This window comes from Rattus norvegicus, chromosome 17, assembly GCF_036323735.1.
Source record: "Rattus norvegicus strain BN/NHsdMcwi chromosome 17, GRCr8, whole genome shotgun sequence".
Lineage (NCBI taxonomy): Eukaryota > Metazoa > Chordata > Mammalia > Rodentia > Muridae > Rattus > Rattus norvegicus.
In genome coordinates this window covers 51,293,200-51,315,450 of record NC_086035.1, presented here as the reverse complement: position 1 = coordinate 51,315,450, position 22,251 = coordinate 51,293,200, and the positions used below count along the sequence as shown (strand labels likewise).

General features: G+C 39.2%; 1 protein-coding gene across 4 annotated transcripts in view; it reads right to left on the bottom strand.

Annotated features, from left to right (window-relative positions):
* The window catches only part of Pou6f2 (POU class 6 homeobox 2), a 576,195-nt gene that overhangs the window by 301,266 nt on the left and 252,678 nt on the right, over positions 1 to 22,251 (bottom strand). For all 4 annotated transcript variants that reach the window (XM_063276739.1, XM_063276737.1, XM_063276738.1 and 1 more), the window contains exons 3-4: positions 20,999 to 21,090; positions 17,661 to 17,889 (exon numbers count right to left, since the gene is read on the bottom strand). In XM_063276739.1, coding sequence (XP_063132809.1) covers positions 17,661 to 17,889; positions 20,999 to 21,090 — 321 coding nt within the window. The remainder of the gene's footprint in view (positions 1 to 17,660; positions 17,890 to 20,998; positions 21,091 to 22,251) is intronic.

Genomic DNA, 22,251 nt, shown 5'->3' with positions numbered 1-22,251 from the left:
AACCGGATGTAGATCTCTCCTGAGAGACACAGCCAGAATATGGCAAATACATAGGTGAATGCCAGCAGCAAACCACTGAATTGAGAACTGGACCCGCGTTGAAGGATTCAGAGAAAGGACTGAAAGAGCTGAAGAGGCTTGAGACCCCATATGAACAACAATGCCAACCAACCAGAGAACCAGAGCTTCCAGGGACTAAGCCACTACCCAAAGACTATACGTGGACTGACCCTGGGCTCCAACCTCATAGGCAGCAATGAATAGCCTAGTAAGGGCACCAGTGGAAGGGGAAGCCCTGGGTCCTGCCAAGGTTGGACCCCTCTGTGAACGGGATTCTTGGGGAGAGGACAGTAAGGGAAGGAGGATGGGTAGGGGAACACCCACATAGAAGGGGAGGGGGAGGGTGATGTTGGCCTGGAAACCGGGAAATGGAATAACATTTGAAATGTAAATAAGAAATACCCAATTTAATAAAAATGGAAAAAATAAGATAAATAGCCAAGAAAGCAAACAGTGAGTAGGTGGCTGAAATTAAAGCTGGTCTGTAGGATCCACATATCACTCCATTAACTTACACACCCAAGATTTGCCTAAGGGCAGAGGCTGTCCTAATTAATCCTCTCCTGACCATTTAACTTTTATATTAACTGAGCACTTCAAATCTTATTCTGACCAGGCACTTGGGTTTCAGTCAAATAGTATGACAGAGAACCCCACCTGGCACACCCCCTTTTCGGGGATTAAATATTTTCTCTGACTCCAAATCACTCTAAAATGAGACAAAAATGCACTGCAGCAGCAACTTGCAGAAGAAAGGGGGAGACAGATATTCCGTAGCTTGTGTGCCTTTGCTGTCTCAGAGCCTTTGTCAGTCTTCATTCTTCAACTATTTGACAAACTCCTTCATACGCCTGTGCTCTCTGGAAGACTCCATAGCTGGGGAAGCTGTGTACTTTCCGTGGCTTCCTAATCAACTAGAAGTCAAGAACAGCACAAAATCAAAAGAAATAAAACTCTGGTGGCTGTAGCTGCTGGGGCTGCCTGCTGAATGTGGCTTGAACAGTATCTCATCTGTGCTGACACCTTTCACTCTCAATTATTTGGCTGCTGTCAAAACAAATCAATCAAATTACAGCACTGTGTCTTCACGTTACCAGTCCATTGTAAGTTAGGAACATTAGCTTTGAAATATACAGAAGTATAAATTCTACCTCTATCATTTATTTCTTATAACTTTCTCCCATGTGAGTTATTTTCCAAACACAGAAATCTTAAATTATATTTTCTCAAATTCTGAGTACATATATACATTCTGCTAAGAATTTCAAGTGAAACAGTACTCAGGAGAACTGAAATGCATAGAAAAGATGGGTTAATAGATGTCAGCATACATGTTAATCTTACTCCAGTGAAACAGCAAACATACCATGTGGGATTTTTTTTTTCTTCCAAAAATTTGACTGAATTCTTAGTAAGCATAATTGATAAATATATTTTGGGGAAAAGATGCTAAACCAAAGTAAAAGGCTAACATTAGATGAGTATTTCTTTCAAAAATTAATTTCGCTTACATTACTTATGTTTACCATATTAAGTCACCTAAGAAGATATGTTTCTTAAATTGTGGTTTTTACAGAGCCCAGAAACTGCCTGTATACTTCTCTACCCCAAGTTTCATTTCCGCCAACTGACAGAACTATTGTCGGGGTGACCTAAGTGCTCTAAGGAGAAGAAAGAGTAACAGAGATTCAAACATTTTCATTTTGAGATTTTTAGGGCTACAACCATGTCTTTAAATAATAGATCTAAATCAATGGAGTTCCTTTTCAGCAAGAGAGAAAACACTGTCAAAGCTTTCATGAACAAGCTCTTAAGATAACTGTTTTATATTTGGAAACTGGGCATGTCTTTAGAAGATTAAAAAGCCAACTCACAGAGGATTTTTTTCTCTTTTCTTTTTTCCTTTTCTTCTTGCTTGGCTCATTCTGGCTATGTAAGGGGTAAGCAACAAAAATTCCACTATAATGTATCTGTTCTGCCCTGAAAGAGAATCCAGTGCTGACATAATTGCAGGAGTCCCTGAGAGCTCAGAGGAGAGTGAACAAACATGCTGGGGAGTCTTCCTGTGCCTACACTCAGGCCTGGAATTTTGACATCCCTTTCAGATCTCTCCTTGTTCCAAACCCACACTGTCTCTGGCTTCAGCCATATGTGTTGATGGCTTATGAATCAGCGTCTCCAACAGATCCCATTCTACATTCCGGACCCAGGGATTCTAGGTAGCACAGGCGTCTCCGTTTAAGTAGTTAGCATCTCACTGCTGAACTGACCGGTGAATCTGTTCTGCCTTTCATTTCTTCTCACTCTACACGGGACATTAGATCTTTTCAACCCCACACCCCCAAGGCTTCTACAGCTGACCTCTGCCTTTTGTTGCTACCACCAATGCTCTGTCCCTGTTTTATCGCAGTAGCCTTTTAATTAGACTAGAGCTTACCACAGTGCCTGGCAAGATGCTAAGCAAAGGGTTGTGAAATAGACCCATCAATGTTTGGGTACCATTTTGGGGAGGAAATGGGGTTTAGCTTTTCCCTAGAGGCAGCTGAGATATCAAAGCTTTGACCTCTTGCTAGGAATAAGCCCCATGAGAATCAAATGTGTAAGAGATAATCTTCTTGGGGAAACAGTAGCTCCTCATTCTCTAAACTGCAGGGAGAAGGGAGCTAGGAAACATCTTCTAACTCTGTTTTTCAATATCTCTCCATTCTTTATGCCTCATTCTTCTCCCAGGTACAGAAATCCTCTTTTGGGGAAAGGTAAGCTAGTAATCCCAGCTGTCTTTCATCTTTCCTAATGGTCTGGTCCTTTGCCAGACAGGCATCTAGCAGCAGCCATCTTGGGAAGGAGTTGCTCTTGCTGGCTCTGATGGCCAGTTTGTAATCTAATCCAGTTTGCAGATCCCAGTTTAGACAGATTGCGAGATGCTGTGGAAATTCCTGATGGATTTCCAGCCTTCTTATGTGCAAACTGGGGATCACGTTACTTGCCTGCCTTTTGCTTTGAAAGTAAATGCTTTGGCTCTGCTTTGACATTTATGTGGCAGCTGGAAACCATTATCCTTTGACAATGCTTTATCCCATTGACAGTATCTCTTAAATACGCAGTATCCTAGTCAAACTCCTCATTCATGTGCTTCTAGTTTAATCCATGCCCCAGTGCCTCAGCAAGGCCTGTTTCAAGGATAATGTACTGCAGAACAGGCTCTCTGGGTATTTTAAATAAAATGTTTGAAGCCTTGGAGATACAAAGGTATGAAAACTGCCAAAGTAAGACACATTGTAACTACCTTTCACAACTTCTTCATGGTGGATTTGGTATTATTGTATGATGTGTCATGTGGGACTCTTCCGACTCACAGTGCAAATAGGAATTTATGCACTAGGCATTTTTAATATTGTACTTGGTAACAACAAGCCACATATCACTAAAAACTAAAAGCCAGAATCTGCCTCATCTCTGCTGAAGCTCTCATGTTCACGGTGTCACTGGTGGAGGGCAGCTTACTGAGTGCGTGTATCAGCAGGACAGCATAAAGGAATTCCTAGCAGTAAGCATCTCTAGGAATTCCTTGTTTTTAAAATGAGTATGGAGTATTCAGCCCATGTGTCCACCAACAAGGCCAATGGCAGCCAATATGACCTCCCCTTTGTAGAAATTGTGACTGACATGACATCCTGCTGATACGTAATAAATGCGCATATTTTCATGTTTTTATTGCTTTTACTTTGAGGACTATGAACTTTGAGTTAATAGTTGGTTTTTGGAAAAGGAGATAGGAAATTAACGCGCCTAACCTTGGTGATGCAGGCAGTAACATTTGGGGGATGATGATAGTCCACCTTAACCAGTACAGAGTGTTTTCATTTTAAGGGGATGATAGTCCACCTTAATCAGTACAGAGTATTTTCATTTTAAGGGGATGATAGTCCACCTTAATCAGCACAGAGTATTTTCATTTTAAGAAAATAATCATTAATATAGACATTTTATAGTATTCAGATAATGAGCACAAGAAATTCAATATTTATAATCTCTGACTTTGTAGGCTCTATTAATAAGACTGCCATATATAATTGGCCCTTCATATACATGTATATTGTATATCCTCAAGGCCAACTATGCTTTGAGGAAAACATGTTTGCACATATATGGTATTTTTGGTCATTTATACCTAAACAATATAGAACAACTACTCTTTGTATAGTATTTACAGGTATTATAAGTCACCTGGAAATGAATTAAACATTCAGGAGAATGTGCCTAGGAATTTGTAAATACTGCATCACCATATGGGCGGCACTTGAACATCTGTAGATGTTTCTTAAGAGAGCTTCCTCAGGGGTCCCACAGATACTGAAAGGTGAATATTTCATACTGTTTATTTTTTCCTTTTTGTGGTGTGGTGTGGTGGTGGTGGTGGTGGTGGTGGTGGTGGTGGTGGTGGTGGTGGTGTGTGTGTGTGTGTGTGTGTGTTTAAGCTTCTTTTACATAATTGTGTTAAAGTGTGCATTTGAAACTTCCATTGTTTTATTGTTATCTTCTCTATCCACAAAATGGAACCAACCATACTTTTAATGGGAGTTTTCGATGAAGCTTCTTTGGGCTTTAACCCCACCAGTAATTTTGTACACAAACATCTTTCTTTATTGTTTCCAAATTAGTTCACTAATAATGCATACAATTACTTTTTACTTTCACTTGAACAATTAAAGTGTATTTTACATACACTAAAAAACCCCTTTATGTTCAGATCCTATATAGTTGTGTGACCACCATTATGGATAGAAGAGAACAGTCCTTGTCTCCTTTAATGTTAACTGCCATACCATACCCAGAAACTACAAATCTACTTCTGGTCCCTACAATTTTTTGTTTTTGAATACTTAATAGTCAAGGGGAAAATGAGAAAAAACGGAAGAGAGCTTTAGTTGGGAAGAGGATAGGGAGGGCACTAAACATCTAATATATATATATGTATATATATATATATATATATATATATCTTTGACTATATATGTAAAATTTTAAATGAATTATGTGAATTATGCCATTTGGGGTGGTAATGTTCCTCATGAGCTAAGACTACCTAATGAATAATCCAGTACCAGGGAAAATCTCTGTTTTTGAGTTGTTGCTTAACAGGGTTCAGGAGATTTCCAGGAAAATAAAGGCCACTGCTGTTGCCTTTGATTGCATCCTGGAATTTAAGGTAAGTCCCTATTGCTGACAAAACATACACTTCAAACGCAGAACTCAGAGGATTCAAGCTGCAGCTGACCAGAAAGCTTCCTTTCTGAGGGCTAGCTTCCATAGTACCAGGAGGTATTATAAAACTTAAAAAGGGAGGAAAAGCAAATCCTGATGTGACACACTTAACACAGAGGAACTCATAGTACTGGAAATCTAGCAAACTACCCAGGCTTAACAAGACCATGAATCTTAGAAGAGAATCTACTACTGCCAATTTCCTAAATGAGCCTAATTCTTATATGCATTGTAAATATTGATATTTATACCCCTAGGTAATTGTCACTTTCACCCCTCACCATAGAAGTTTCTTTTGTATCAGATAGAGACCATTACAGAAATTTACAACAGGCCAAAATGCAAGGAAGAACTAACCACAGGGTGCCTGGCATACATCTGCAGCACAGTCCCTACACCTAAGGTCCTGGGACTATCACGGAAGAGAGGATAGGAAGGTTTTAAGAGCTAGAAGACAAGAAAGTCTGCTGAATGATTGTGTCTTTCAGACACAGAGCTACACATCAAACACAGTCTCAACAATATGGCTGACTAAAGAAACCTGAACAATGACAGCATCAGCCTGACATGTCAGTGTTGATGCGACACTATTAGCATCCATAGATGAAGCACTACAGGAACCTAAGGATATTAGCTGAGAGAGCAAGATTAGTCTTCTCTAGGGATGAACTCCCTAATTTTAAAATCTATTACAAAGAGAGCAGCCCTTAAAAGATAGACATATAAAGAACACTAAACAGACTCAGCAAGCTGCATCTCTCTCTCTCTGTTTATCTATCTATCTATTTATCTATCTATCTATCTATCTATCGATCTACCTATCTATCTGTCATAATTAAAGAACAAATATACTTATACTCATGCAGGGCAGGAACTTGGAGGCAGGAGTGGATGCAGAAGCCACGGAGGAATGCTGCTTACTGGCTTCCTTTCCCTTGCTTGCTCAGCTTGCATTTTCTAGAGCCCAAAATTACCACCCCAGGAATGCCCCACCCACAATGGGCTACTAACTGAGAAAATGCCTTACAGCTGGATCTCATGGAGGCATTTGCTCAAGGGATACTCTTTTCTCTGTAATAACTCCAGCTTGTGTCAAGTTGTCACACAAAACCAGTCAGTACAACCACACACGTCAAATGTCTTTGCAGTTGTTGGAATGATGCAGCACTCTGTAATGCAGCTTACAACCATAGGCTCCCCTTCCTCTCTTTTAGACTTTTTTCCATCCACCATTTATCTGGCAGCATGCTTGACCAAGTGACTTCCATGGTTAAGAGGAGTGGAAGTGATGTTAAGGATAGCACTGGCAAAACTCAGTGTGTGATGAGGTCCTGCCATTCTCTGTTCCTTCTCAATCAATGCATAGCACTTTTGGGCTGTTTTTTCAGTTTGAACCATAGAGTTCAGCTGGTAGGCTATATAGCAGGGTTCTTGCTCATCTAGAGATAACACATAGTCAGAAATGAACAAAGAAACACACATGGGCTGTTGGATGACACTAGGACTTACTTGTTTGTTAATTCAGCATAGCTTAGTGAAAGCTAAGTAAAATTGACATTCTATCATTCAACTTGTTCAACAATTCTGTTTTCCAGATTCATGGAATTGTTCTTAGCTCTTAGAACTTTGTCTGGGGACACTCTCTCCCAGTTGTACATCTCTTTAGGATTTCTGTGCAATGTAAAGGCCACGACTTATTATACTACACACAGTATACATTACATTTCTATCTCTGCTTCACTTCACCTGCTTTATTCTCCAGGTGGAAATATGTGCATTCCCATTACTATGCCTTAAAGGACTGTTTATGGTGATCATTATATCCCAAGTTTAGATCGTAATCTACTATATATAGCATGTGTTATAGTTTGAAGGAAAAATGTCCCTCACAGGATCATGTGGTGGAACACCCAGCCTCCAAATATTTTGGGAGATTATAAAACCTTTAGAAGGCATGATCTATCTAGAGAACATAGTTTACTTGAAGGCCGGGAGTGTGGGAGGAAGACAGAAGGCTTTAGGGTTATAACCTGGCTACACAAATTCTGTTTCCTGATGTTGAGTCTGATGTAATCAGATGCCTCCTGTTCTAGTTGCCTCTGCCTCGAATAGTTCCTGCCATCATGTCTTCCTTACTGTGGTAGACTCTCTCACCTCAAACTGTAAGCAGGAACACAAATTTACTCTGGTAGGTTGTTTCTTGTCAGGTATTTGGTCACAGCACTTGTGTTACTTTTTTATTACTGTGACAAAGCAACATGATCAGGGAAACTTATAAAGCACAATGTTTAATTGGACTTACAGTTACAGATGGTTAGAGTTTGTGGTGGCAAAGCAAAAATAATGATGATAAGAAGATAAGAGCTCATATCTTGATCTCCAGGTAAGAGACAGAGAATATACTGACAAGAGGCACAAGTCTCAAAGCTCACCCCTAGGACATACCTCCTCCAATGGGACCACACCCCCAAATTCTTCTCAAAAAGTTCTACTAATTGAACAGTAAGTACTCAAACATCTGAGCCTATTGGAACCATTTTCATTCAAACCATCAAAGCCATGTTGGAGGTTAATATTTCAAAAGGCATTCTGTAAATAAACAAGTAAACGTTGTATTAGTGAAAAACAAAACCAGGTATTTTTGTATCTGTTTCTCATCAAACTAGTATTCTTTTTTTAATTATATAATTCAAACTGTATAACATAGTATAATGTTTGTACTGGCTTCTAGAGTCATGTCTTAGTCTGGATTTATCTTTTTCTAAGGTTTTTGGGTTTGTCATAATTCTTATATTATTATTAGAAACAAACTCTTGGAATCACTATTACAAATGTAAACGCACATCTTTGAAAATGTAACACAATGGCATTGATGCTAAATATGTGTACATATAACATGTCAGAACTATGATTCCCATGCTCATGTTCAAGAGAAGCATACAAAGTCCTCCACTACTGCCCTTTTCTTTTCTCTTTATTTTGATTTTTTTTTTTGCCAACTTGACTTGAACAAGAGAGATCTTCATAGACATGACACATTCTCTTCCTCTCATGCCTTTTCTAAACTAAGGGGTTTTTACTTCTCTCTATTTGACTAACTCCTAGTGATTCTTTAAATTTATCGACCCATTTATTAATCCTCCACCTATCCACCTACCCATCCATTCAACCTTGAACACCTATCATAGGTGATTCAGTGCTTTCCTCCATTCTTGGGTAACATCATTGAACTAAATATTCACAGGAATTTCATTCTGGGAACAGAGTAAGTGGTAAACAAGGCATATTTATATTTTCTAAAGCCAAGGATCACAAACTCTGCTGCTACTGCTCCTAGTGAGTTGTCCTGCTTGAAAAGGAAGAAATGAAAACCATTTAGAGAGGTTTATAGAGAGCAAGTTCTTATGGGTAAAGGCATAAACAAAGCAGAAATGGTGATGGTCGCATTGAGAGCAGTTAAAAAGGACAGAGGTTTTCAGGCAAAGACCAGTCTATTCAGAATATTGGGAGATGAATATATTTTAAAAATGGCAAAGAGCTCAGCATTTCCTCACCCTGAGCTTGGCTAAATTGTAAGCGAAAGATGTGGTGGTAAAGAAACAAAATATATTAAACTTGAGATTTTTGTCTTGGAAAAACTGGCACATGGTGCTGGCTGGAAAAAATGGGTCAGGAGATTGTCTTTTCTGAGAGAATTGTTTTAACCTTTGAAATCATTAGGCAATCCTACAGCCCCAAAGCTTTGTGAGGTATACACAAATAGCTTTTATATCCTCTTTAGAGAAAATCTTCATCGGATGTTGTCAAGACAAATAGCAGACAGGGCAGACCCTAAGGCTTGGACCATGAGTTGAGGAGGGTAGTGGCCAAAAATGCATCCCTGGAAGGCCTTGTGGTGATTGGTATAGTCAACTTGGGTGGATTGGGCATTCCATCAGAACATTTCTAGAGATCATTAATTGTTAGGGAAGACCTGCCCTCCATTAAATGGTACCTTACAAGGGGGTTCAAGGTAAAAATCAGTGATAATTGTTGCCATTGTGACTTCTTTCTGAAGGGTTATATAGCTTCTGTTGACATCAGACTCTAGCTTCTTTGGTTTGCCAGTGTGGACTCAACACCAGTAGCTCTCGAGGGGACGTACATGCTTTCTGCACAGAAGTGGGACCCTAAGCATCTAGCTTCTTGGACTGAGAAGTTACCAGGATATCTTCCTCTCCAGAGAATAGGGGACCTTGTTGATCTTTGTAAGCCTATCATATAAAGCAGTCCAATGAATACTCTGTTTATATCTTTTATTTGTGTGTGTGTGTGTGTGTGTGTGTGTGTGTGCATGTGCACACGCATACATGTGTGTTTAAATACTCTATTGGTTCTGTTATTCCAAAGAACCTTGACTAATAAAACTCCAACCAAGGGTCTTCTCTTGGATCTAGTGGAAGGGATTTTAATCATATCTGCATAACTGTGATGTTAGAAAGGCTGTGGAAGAGCAGATGTGGTATAGTATAATGTTGGAAAGTTGCTTTGAAACAAAGGGGGACACACACACACACACACACACACACATAATGGATATCAGAGACGTCATGCTGAATTTAAAAGAATATGAATCTGTTTACATGTAGTTCTGGAATAGAAAATGCTAACCTATACCAAAGCTAGAGCTGCCAGATTAGACAGAAAGGATTGACTGAAAAGGGTAATGAGGGATTTTTGGTGGACTAGTGGAATGTTTTGTTTATTGACCATGGTAGATGTACACTTCAAGGTTGGATACTCATCAGAGCTCATTCAAAGGAGCCATGTACTTTATTGCATGAAGTATGTAGCCTAGTTAAGACAGTGCTACCACAAGCTAAAAGGAAATGCAATGCAACTCACAAAAACATTCCTGGATTCTTTGTCATGTACAGACATTAATTTGGGAGAATATCATAGGTGGGATATAGCTTGTTCACCAAAGATTCTTGAATGGAAATTTGATCTTTACCTGGTGGTTTTAGAGTGGTGTGAATGTTAATAGATGAAAAGGTAATTCTAGAAGGCAATCAGGTAATGGAGGGCATCATCAGAAGAAGAAATTAATGCTGATCTTGTAGCGTAATTATTATGGGAATGGGTTGTTAGTGGAATTACTCTATGTGCTTGTCTTTCTACACATAGCTGATTCCTTTCCTAGTTCTCCATATTGCGATGTAACCAGAGGGCCTTCTTCATCTGAGACCAAACCTTCAAAACCACATTTTAGTCTTTGAATCTCCCCAACTGGGAGCAAAGGAAACCTGTTCATTAGGCAGCCAACATCAGTAATTTTCTTATAGCAAAACAAAGTTGACTAACTCAGGGAATGAGAGAAAATAAGGGCAGGGTTCCTGTCAGAGTCAAGGACAGGAAAAATGACCTGAATTTTTAAAAACTTGTCTTGAATCTAATTGCTTTTTCGTGTTCATGTTAAGCTGCAATCTCTAATGTCTTTTTGGTCATTAATTTAAATGTTTTGTCTGACTTAACTAGAGTGTTCGCACTTTGATATAAATCTCCTTCATGGCACATTTATATTCTCCATTTGTGTTGCTAACAGTGATTAGTGGGTCACTGTGGTCTGTGCTGTAAGAACAAGTCACTGGCCTGACTCATGTGTCCCGATAGTCCACCTCCGCTGTCCCATTATTACCTTCTTTACACTGTAACCGATGTCCACCCTGTATACCCTTATGTTCTCATTTTCTGCCTGAGTTTAGGCAAAATAAAACTCAACACATTTGTCTGCGTTCCAGGAAGGAGATTTCACCTAGCCATTTCAACTAATTGATTCTTGAGTAACTCAATGTTATTTTTAGCACAGTATCTGCTTCACAAAGGAATGGGCGAAAGAGGAGATGATGACTTTTACAGGAGTTTTAAAAATCACATGGCACAGAACACACTTAGTCATTTTCTTTCTTTCAGATTTATTGTCATTACTGGTCTTATTTCACGGTTGTGGTTTTGATTACAGCCACACGGAATGTAAGTCCTATGACCATCACACAAAAGATCTAGCACACTCTCTCAGAATGCTTGCTCAGATTCCATACATTGTTCTGTGGTGGTTTGAATATGCTGTGTCCATTAGATAAGGCATTATTGGAGGAGGAAGTATGTTAGTGTGTAGGTGGGCTTTTAGGGCTTCCAGTGCTCAATCTCCATTCACCTAGCATAGAAGAGTCAGTCTTCTCCTGGCTGCCTTCAGATCAAGATGTATCAAGATGTAGAACTATTGGCTCCTTCAGCTATGCCCTCTCTAGCACTGTAGGCTCTGGTTGACTCCATTCAACTGCTACTGCTATTCTTTGTGGTCATTCCATTATACTGGCATCTCCAATCCACTGGGATCTTCTGCTGCAACTAGGCTTCACCAATAGCTTCTCATAGGCTCTTTTCATGGCTCCAAGCCACAACTTCTTTGCATGACCCCTTCATCAACTTTTATAGTGCTAGGCCTCAGCTGCTCTCCATGACCACTTTTTGCCTTCAAAGCCAGTGCCACCTGAGTGACTCTTACACATTACTAAGCCAAAATGCAGCACAAGGTACAACCTTGGCTATCTCTGGAACACAGCTTCTTTGTGCTCTCAGAAAATACTTCCCAGAAGATTTCACCTCAGTGAAGCTGGTTTCTTCTTAATTTCTTAGCTCTGGCTAACTAGTATCAACTGTCCCAGTAACCTCTTCTAGCATTGACTCTAAAGCCAAAGCCACGTGGCCAAAGCTGCCAAGTTTTGCTTCTTGCTAGAGCTGGAAATGCTTTCTTTGTTCTATTACATTATCATCAGCTTTCTGTTTTCTAATTACTTTGCTGTGTAAGCTTAGCTGTCTTGGAACATGCTCTGTAGATGACTTTAAACTCAGAGATCTGCTGAGTTCTGGGACTAAAGGCATGTACCACCACACCTGGAACTAAGCTTTTCTCCACTTGTAATTTGCTCTGTCCTAGGCTGGCCTTAAATTTAGAAATCTGCTTGTTTCTCTTTCCTGGAATTAAAGGCATGTATCACTATGTCTGGGCTTAAACTTCTCATGTCCACTATGCCTCAAGATCCAGATTAAAGTGTGTGTCATTCCTTGTGAAGATCCAGATCAAAAGGATGTATGTGTCTTACAGCCTCAAGATTATGATCACATATGTGCCCTCCATTTGATTGAACTACTAGATTGTAGTTCGCTTCAGATGAAAAGTCCAAATGAAAACAATAAGCAGGTAATAACACCTATGGGAAGTGGCATTACTAGGAGGTATGGCATTATTGGAGGAGGTATAGGTTTTGGGACTTTGTAAAGGAGTAGAATGCTTTAAGTGGGGCTTAATGAGCCACCCTAGTTCAAGTATGGATGATAGTGTTGCTGAGGGTATTTTGAACTGTGTGACCAGTTCAGAGGTTCAGTCTATTATCATCATGGAAGGAAGCATGGCACATCCAGGAAGACACATTGCTGGAGAAGGAGTAAGATTTCTTGACCAGAAGGCAGCCAGAAAAGACTGGCTCTTCTACAATGGGTGGACCTTGAGTACTAGGAGCCCTCAGAGCCCACCTACATAGTGACACACTTCTAAAATGCCACACCACCTCTCATAATGCCACATCTCCTAATAATTCCACTTTCCATAGACCAAGCACAGTCAAACACCACACATTCTAATACACACTGAATAAGAATGAAGCCAGTTAATCTTCCACTTGGCTAGTGAGCCTCTAAGGTAATCCAGAATAAAAACATCCCTTGCTAATAGGCCATTTCTCTTTTGGATAATCTAAAATTTTAATAGATGCAAACAAAAGATTATTATTACAATGAAGCTTGACAGTGGTACAAAGTTCCCCAAAGCTACGAGCTGGGAAGTGGACAACAAATGAACCTAAGTTGCAATAGAGGCTGAAGAAAGCAGGAAAAGGTGGAAAAGAGGTTCTCAGTCATTCTGGGCAAGAAGGATAGACATTCGCCTGCTGTACATATGTTAGTGGCTCAGTTAACTTCCTCATGGCCACTTGAATTCCCTGAGACTCAGCCCTCAGTTTGGGCAGAAATGAGATTAGCCTACCAGGCTATTCCTGGGATCTTACATATTCCTGTTCCTCATTGTCATGACCTTCTTTACAGCCAGATATGATGGCTGTAAATCTCTTTCTGGAGAGAGGAAAGACCTACTGAAAGAAGGAAAAAACCTGTAGGCCTTGCAGATGCATTTCCTGCTGGTTATTTTTATGGGCAATGTAAAGATTTTTTTCTGGATAAAATCTTAAGGCCTACAGTTCTGTAGCACTCTCATTATGAAAGAACATTGGTTCCCTTGGCCTTTGGAACACAAATGTACTGACAGAAACAAATTTACATTGGGTTGATGTCCTCACCTGGGGATTCTGGCATGAGGAAAACTGCAGTAGAGTTCATGAGGGCACTATTTGGCCACAAAGGCTGCTCAAAGTTTGGCAGAGGAGTCTTCTGACTGTGTTAGGATGCTATGGCCTGAATGTGTGTGTTCCTCCCACATTTTTAGTAAAACCTAATCCCCTAAGGATTGGTACAAATAAGGTGCCTCTGGAAAGTGGTTAGAGAAAAACACTAGTGTCCTTGTTAAAAAGAAAACCCAAAGAGGCAATGAGGACTCAGGAGACAATGCATGAGGGGGTAAATGAGTGAATGAGGGGGTGAGCCTCTGTTAAAACTAAATTTGATGCCTCGATCTTAGACTTCCAGGTCCCCAGAACCATGAGAAAATCACTTTGTTAATCACCAAGTCTATGGTATTTTTGCTTTAGCAGCCCAAATGGACCAAGGCTGGGGTGGGGTGAGGAGTTGCCAACTAGAGATGAAAAGGTGTCTTAATCTATTTTATTTCTTAAATTTGAATATATACAAGAAATCATATAGGGAAAATTGTAAAACTGCAGATTCCATTCAGGGATCTGTTGAAATCTGAGTTCTAAAATTCCCAGCTGCTATGTGGTGTTTCCTTCTGAAGGGGAGATTGTCTAGTGAACCACTGTCTGAATCTAGGAAGGCCATTTTCAGTGTTGCATCTTCTGACCAGAGTTCATCATAATGCATGTGTGTATTATGAACTCCTCTGAGAACTATGCTATGCTACTTGATAGGAGATGTAAAAGATTAAGCTATCAATTACATTAATATAAAGGAAAGTATTTGAAAACTTATCCCAATGTTCCAAGCCATTAAGAAACAGTTGATGGCAACTTGTTTTTATCTTCTTAGCAAATCTATAGCTTTTGAATTAAATGAAGAAGCAGATGGGGGGATTGAATAAGAAAGCTAGAAAATTATCAGGGAAAATTCTTGTTGGTTAAGTTAATTTATAATTGAAAACATAATACTTTACAAGGAGAAAGAGAGAACTACCCAGATCTATGTGTGGCATATAAGATTAGGAACTAGGTGTCTTACTCCTGTTCTCCTCAAATCACTGGGGAAGAGGGATATCCATTACAGATAACTAGGCTTATTAGTCATTTTACAACACTGAAAACGTTGGGCTGAAGTCAGCTGTTTATCGTGTGAGGAGTGGGTTCTGCAAAGAGAACAACTTTTTAGCCTTTATACTAGCTTTTGACCATAGAAATGTGTGTACAGATTGATTCTGTGTTCATTGGCAAGACCACCACTTTTGAGAAAAGTTATAGGCTGAGGACATCTAGAACTGTCATCTTCATCTCAAAGTAGACCAAACCTTTAAAAATGTTTTTTGTTTGCGTCCAGCCACCTGTTCACTCTTCCACATGACAGTAGCTTCTGCAATGCGGTAGAACTCAGGAAGCTTGCCCACCTACAAGTATTGCCTAGAATTACCACAGACTGTAGAATAGTGGTTGTCAACATTCCCTAATTCTGTGACCCTTTAATACAGTTCCTCATGTTGTGGCAACCTCCAACTACTAAATTAAATTTATTGTTTTTTTTTCTAATTTTGCTACTGCTAATGAATTGATTGTAAGTATTTTTGGAGATAGAGGTTTGCCAAAGGGGTTGCAATCCATATGTTGAGAACCACTGATATAGAGTGTCACCTAATCATGTTAAGGTCAGCCTTGAGCGGGGTGCTGGTGAACTGATTTTAAGGTGGTATCTGACATTGCTGTTCAAGTAGTATTTATTGACTGCCACTGATCAAAGTCACTATGAAGATAAGAAACTTTCTTCTTATCATCCTTACCACCCTTGGACTTCTCATCAGGATACTAAATCCTTTTGGTTTTTCCTGGAAATTTCCTTATTTTAACACTGAAGTATACTATGTCTTGGGAAATATCTTAGTTTCCAGCAAACCAGGAGAGTTCTGTCTTTGATTAGTGAGATCTGGGTGTTTAGAAATTGTGTGGATATGCAAACATCAGAAAAGTCTAAATAAACCTAAAGTAGGACTTCCTTATCTAGTGTTGATTGGGACCTTAAAGGAGAGGAGGTTTGCAGAAGTGTAGCTAATCTCACTGATACAGCCCGATATTAAGACAAATGAGGGAACCCTTCCCCCAAGTCACTTGACATATAGCTGGGAGGTTTAACATTAGTGAGTTCATCATCTCCCTTCTAAGACCACTGACATCTAAAAGATACTTCAAAGGGAGGAATGTTTGGTCACAATTCTGTGTCTAACATGAGCTTGTCTAAGAACACAGATGTATTTCTTAAGATGATACTGATTGGGACATTTACCAAGGGGACCAAAGAATAAAAGAAGCTACTGTTTCTGTTGCCCCCACTGACTCATCAGGGCACAACACTCAGGGTTGACTCAAAAACAAACAGAGCCAAGAAGTCAAGGTCTAAATCCTAAACTCATACTTAAACCTGACATCCAAACAAAATGGAGAAGACCTTGCTGCACCATAGGCTAGCACTGACTTTAAACCCCTAGGCTAACAGGCACTAAAAACCCCAACAATGCTGACCTACAATGAAAGTACAAAAAAACTTCTTTCCTTCAGTCTGACTGTGGTGTCCATCTTAACCAAGCAGAATTAATTCACAGCCCAGGCGCTCCACAAGCTGATGTTTATTTATAATATTCAATATTCCCATAAGCACACATGTTCCAAATGGAAGGGTGCATTTTGATAATGCCTGTTTCTTCATTAAGATTTCATCATCCACCTACATTAAGAAGCCTGGCCCTACACTTTGTTACTTCTGCTTTCACCTTGTGTATTCCTGCTTTATTTGCTTAATCTCAAGTTCCTGGCTTCCCAGGCACTCAAATTTGAAACAAGCGAAGTTCATGCATTAGTGTATCCTGAGCATGCATGATTTATGAATGGTAAGGTACTTGGCACAATTTAATGGTATAACAGAGACTTTGTTTTAAACATTAAAATGAAAGTTAAGAGTAGCAACAATGGGTGGGATATCAGAACACAGAGTGCACAGAGGGACAAGGGTCACTAATTCTTGATTTTCCTTTAGTGTGTACATTGATATTTTAACTAATTTGATAAGTCAAATAATCACCGACCACTTAACCAATTTAAAAGTAATTTGAATTGTTATTCTGAGGACTTACCCAGTCAAACCTTCACTCTGTAAAACAAAATAACTGCTTACATTTACATAAATAAAAAAGTCAAACTGCTTTCACAGAGTAGATAGTTGGGGTTTTATTTTTGTTGTTGATTCGGTTTGGTAGTAGACATTATATTCTTATTTAGAACGTTTTTCACTGTAATTACTTTTTTCTTTGATGAATAGTTTGGAAATCAACCAATGTTATCAAACTTTTAGAAAAGTTAAACTTTTCAAAATAGAGATAACAGCTTCTCCCAATAAAATTATAGTCTGCTCTCTACCAAAAGGCTCAAATAATATACTTTGTTTAACACTTATATTTAAAGCCTATTTAGTGGCAAAATAATCATTAAATTAATCATCAAATCACACTTTGTATTTGTAGCATCCAAAGCACTCACACAGATGTATAAATAACATCAACCTTTCCTTGCTTGTGGGCAAATTGAAGACCTTGTCATATTATAACTATGTCTGCAAATAAAGGCAGTGATCTCACATTTAAATGATGGTGTGTCCACAATGGTTGTGCTTCTATAAGTGCTGCCAGAGGGCCTGAAAGGCTTTGGTGTTCATGAGAGGAATTGCAGGTTGATAAAACCATGGATTGAGCAAGCTCATAAACAACCGGAAATGCAACTTTCTACAGAAGCCTTTCGTGTCCTTCATGGTAAAAGCAACCCTAAATCACATTCCCCACTCAGTGTGCACTTTTTGTCCATTTCAAAAAACTCAGCCCACGAGTAGAACATCACCCAGCATCTGGGCATGATGGTTACCTTGTAAATTTTGCAATGGCAGAGTCATAATGCCTCCAGCTGCAGCTGCCGCTACCAGCCCTTGGATGTTTGTGAGATTCGCGGTGGGCAGTGTGAGGACCAGGCCTTGCTGACCACCTAGTTGTCCCGCCATGTTGAAGGGGATGAGGATAGGCTGATTGAGGGCTGGGGGGCCTCCCGGCATCACCCCGGCCACAGCAGAGGCTAACTGCTGTGCCGTTAGAAGAGGCTGCAAAACAAGAGAAACCTGACTCAGTTTCTATCAGAAAGACATGGCCTTTCAGAGCGCAATCCCTCCATTATATCAGGTCAGACAGAAGGTTTCTGAAGAGGTGGCAAAGAAGGGTACTCCATCTGAGGAGAAAGGAAGAGTATAAGGAAGAAATTACATTTTGACATTATGTTTCACTTATTTCTTTGAAAAATTTCAATTTCTTTTAAAATCTCTGTGGATCTTAAATATCTTTTGAAGAAATACTGTACCTTTACACATTGCAAATTGAATTGAAGTTTCATTGGATCCTGATTTTCATATATTTAAAGCGTTCAGTTTATTTATTATGCATTGTCCCAGAAAGAAGTCACTGATGTTGGTAGGGTTTTTATTATATTTTTGGTTCAAAAAAAGGTAATACACACTCCATTTTTAAGTATTACATTAACAAAAACAGTGTAAAAATTTTTCTTGATGCCTTTATTTATGCCTGTGGTTGGAGGGCATGAATGTTAGCATAATCTTTTTGGAAAGCAATTTGGAAATACATACATATCAATAGTGGTAAATAATGCATCCCAGTTTGACTCAGAATATACTGCTAGGATATAACGTCACGATAAAATTCAAAGGGAAAAGAGATAAATGCAGGAAATTTTGCAGTATGCCTTAAATCACATAAATGTTGAAGCAATTCATGTTATAGTATCATCTGATGACATATAGAAAGTTATCAATATGGATCATTTAGGTACCTATTTAGGAATGTTTAAAAAAAAGTGTTTCCCGGGGCGGGGGTGGGTGGCGGTGTTAGAGAGATGGCTTAGTGGTTAAGAGCACTCACTGCTTTTCCAAAGGTCCTGAGTTCAATTCCCAGATTCCCAGCACCTTACAAGTATCTGATGCTATCTGTTGGTGTTCAGATGTACACACACACACACACACACACACACACACACACACACACTCCTGATATGAAAATAAGGAAGATAGTAAATAAGTGGTTGCTATTAAAGTGGCATATATATATGTATATATATGCTCTACAAACATATATGTATAATATCAACTTCTAAAATGTAACAGAATTAAAATACTTATACTTTAAGATCAAATACTAAAAAGTTCCTTTCTGTTAATTCTTTCATACTCTTCCCCTATTAAGATGTTACTATAGAAACCCATGTGTATGTCCACTCTTGGTTGAATGGTCATGGTTTGGTATGAAAGGCAGCAGTAGAACACAGTGCTTGTTTGATTGCTGGGCTAGGATCATCATTGCAGGAACATACTAAGATTTTGGTCCTGGATGGCTATAGGACAGCAAAGGTCATGTGACCTTATAGGCCTTAAGGCAGTTCATTCTCTACATTCTTGCAGAAGCTGAGGAGTAAAATATAATCCCACATCTTATCTCTATAGGATTCAAAATGAAACTTTATGTAGAATTGACTTTCCTTTTGCTGGAACATATGAAAGGTATTTAAATATGGGCAGGAAACAATGCCAGATTGTAATCACCGGGCTCTATTGTGATGCTATTATTATCCTACCAATGGGACTAAGAGAGTTTTATAGATATGGATAGTGCCTGCAGAGGTCAAGTTTAAGACCAGATAGTCTGTTTCAGAGTCATCATCTTTACCCTCCTTCTCCAATGCAAGGAGCAGATTCCTAGACATGGGGCTTCTGAATTTAAGGAATGATGCTAATGGTGGGTACATCCTCTGGCTGCCCTTCTAGAGGACCCTCCAGATCCTTGCAAAGGAAGTTCTGGGCTCTCAATGGATTTGTTTACTTTAATAAATCCACACCAATAACTTTGCCTCTCCCTTTATAAAACACAGTTACTCTAAAGAACAAATCATGAGACTTGGGGAAGAATAATGAAATTATAGCCTGACCCCAAGGTTCCTAGTAAGGTAACCAGCCAATCGATATGATGCTTCAAGGGAAGATATGTAGTAACTCTCAGATTGTACATAGATTTGGAGGCTTGACATGCAAAATTTTAAGATTGGATTTTGGGCTTCAGATAGGGTATGGCTGCTCCTGGTTGTCACAAAGTCATGCTTCTTCACTGCCTGAGTGTGTCATTCTAATTAGAATTAGAATACTGAAACATGTTAGGACTCCTGTGCTACCAGGCACATCTGTGCACACACATAGACAGAAGCACAAACACATGAACATGTGAGGGAAGAAAAATGATGTTATGAGAGTCTGACACAAAGAAACCAATGGCTCATGTTGTATAGGCTCTCTCTAGGTCTGTCGTCCAGTAGGCATTATCCATTCTTTATGTCTATCAATATGAAGTTGTCTGATCTCTGAGGTGGATGATGGGATCTGAGGCCACTGATAGATTTCATCGTGACTAGAGTAAGAGTGTCAACTCTGATTGAAGCTTTACACTTGGGCAGGTGCTCCTTGTATTGAAAGTGGTTAATTCCAGGAACAGCAATGGGAGCAACGAGGAGGGAAATGTCCATATATTTCTCTCCATAAAAGCAAGATGAAGTTTGAAAGTTTCACAGTAGATGGCAGAGGTTAAAGAAAGCCCAGCCTTTTATAATTGTGTTCTACATCTCCATATATCCCACACCAGGCTGCAAAAAACAAATATTGGACTTTAAAAAATAATGAATGTATTTCTTTATTAATGCAAGAGCTATGTGTGATGTACAGTATTGTCAAACCCAATAAGCTGAACTAGCATTAAAATTGCATTAACTTTTTTATATTAAATCACATCTTGTATTTCAAAAATGGCTATAGTAAGGTTGAAATAACTTAATTTTCTTCACACTCCAGTCATTAAAGTTTTACTTTCCAGAAAACTGCATGGTAACCCACAGCCTAGATGTAGAAGGTTTTAATGGAAGAAAAAATTTCCACATGATTAAAAACCAACCTTTCCTTTAAGAAGAGACTTTTGCAAACACATATTTTCTTCAGAGCACTTAATAAATAATGTAGTCATATAGCTCCCTGAACAAAAATTTATCACCATCTTTGCCCTGTTGGAGTTAATTGGATTTAACTCATTATTATTTATTTGGTTATTTATATGGTAAAACCATCTTAAATGCAACCTAATGCAAACCAACTGAGAGATACTGACCTGTGGTCCAACTGGAAAGGAGGGATGGGTCTGACTGGCCTGGTGCTGGTCAGGAGTTCCTGGTTCTGGTAGGACTGTGTTTCCTCTGGCCCCTAGAATTCAAATGGGAACAGTTCTCTTAGTATCTAGTCCAGCCTGGGAACAACATATTTCTGTGATATCTTAAGTCAGACACGAAGAAATAGATGCTCGTGAAAGAGTAGTACTTCAATAGTTTTCAAATCGCTTGACAATGGCAAAAAAAATGATGCTATGGTACCCTCAGGATGACCAAAGTCAACAGGAGGTAGAAATAACAGACAGTAGAAAAATACTGACATATAGATACATGTATATACCAAAGATATATATATATATGTATATATATATCCAAATATATACCAAAATACTTAACATTAGACATCAGTTTGGGTGGCACACTGCAGTTTAATGTGTGTATGTGCATATGCATTTATGCATGTGTGTGAAACTGTCTGTTATGCGGAGGTGAGTAATATTGTCCAAAGCCTTATGACAATCTCTGGCATGACCATTTCATTCAGATTGTTCCTTGATAGGAATTCCTCTCTTTACTCTGTACCCTTGAGCTATCTCTTCATGTTGGCTTTGGGTAGACTCATAAGAATACCTTCCCTAAAAACGCATTCCTTTTCAGTGTCCTCTCACCCATCACAATATTCTAGAAGAAATACAGGTTCCCTTAGGCAAATGTTCTGGGCACAGAGAAAAAGGAGATGTTTCACCATCAATTCACAGAGACCCAGCTCTGTAGGCACTAAGCACACCATATTCCCGAGCTGAGATCCTGTTGGATTTCTAGCACCCTCACAGCCTTTGGGTATTGTCCGCATGCTTGTGTGCTTTGTTTCAGGACAAACCACAGTGGTTAAGATAATGGTTGCAGCAATAAATACTTAAAAAAAAAAACCACACTGCAAGCCATTTCTGAAGTGGCCCTATTGAGAGCTTCTCTGTTTTCCTGGAGTATTCTAATGGAGTGGTTGAAGTCCAGTTCCTAGCAAACCTGAACAAGATCCACTTTACTGGTGTTTGCCCTATGAATAGCAAGTGGAAGAGATTTCAACCTCTGTTTACTAGCATGCTGTGGCCAACCAATGAAAAAAGATATGATGCTGCCATGCTTATAAATTTTAAAGAAGGTATTATTGGCTCATTTAAAACAAATTCTTCTATATAGTCTCCAAAGGGACAGACTTATAAATAATGGAAATGTGGAAAAAATACTTCAGCAC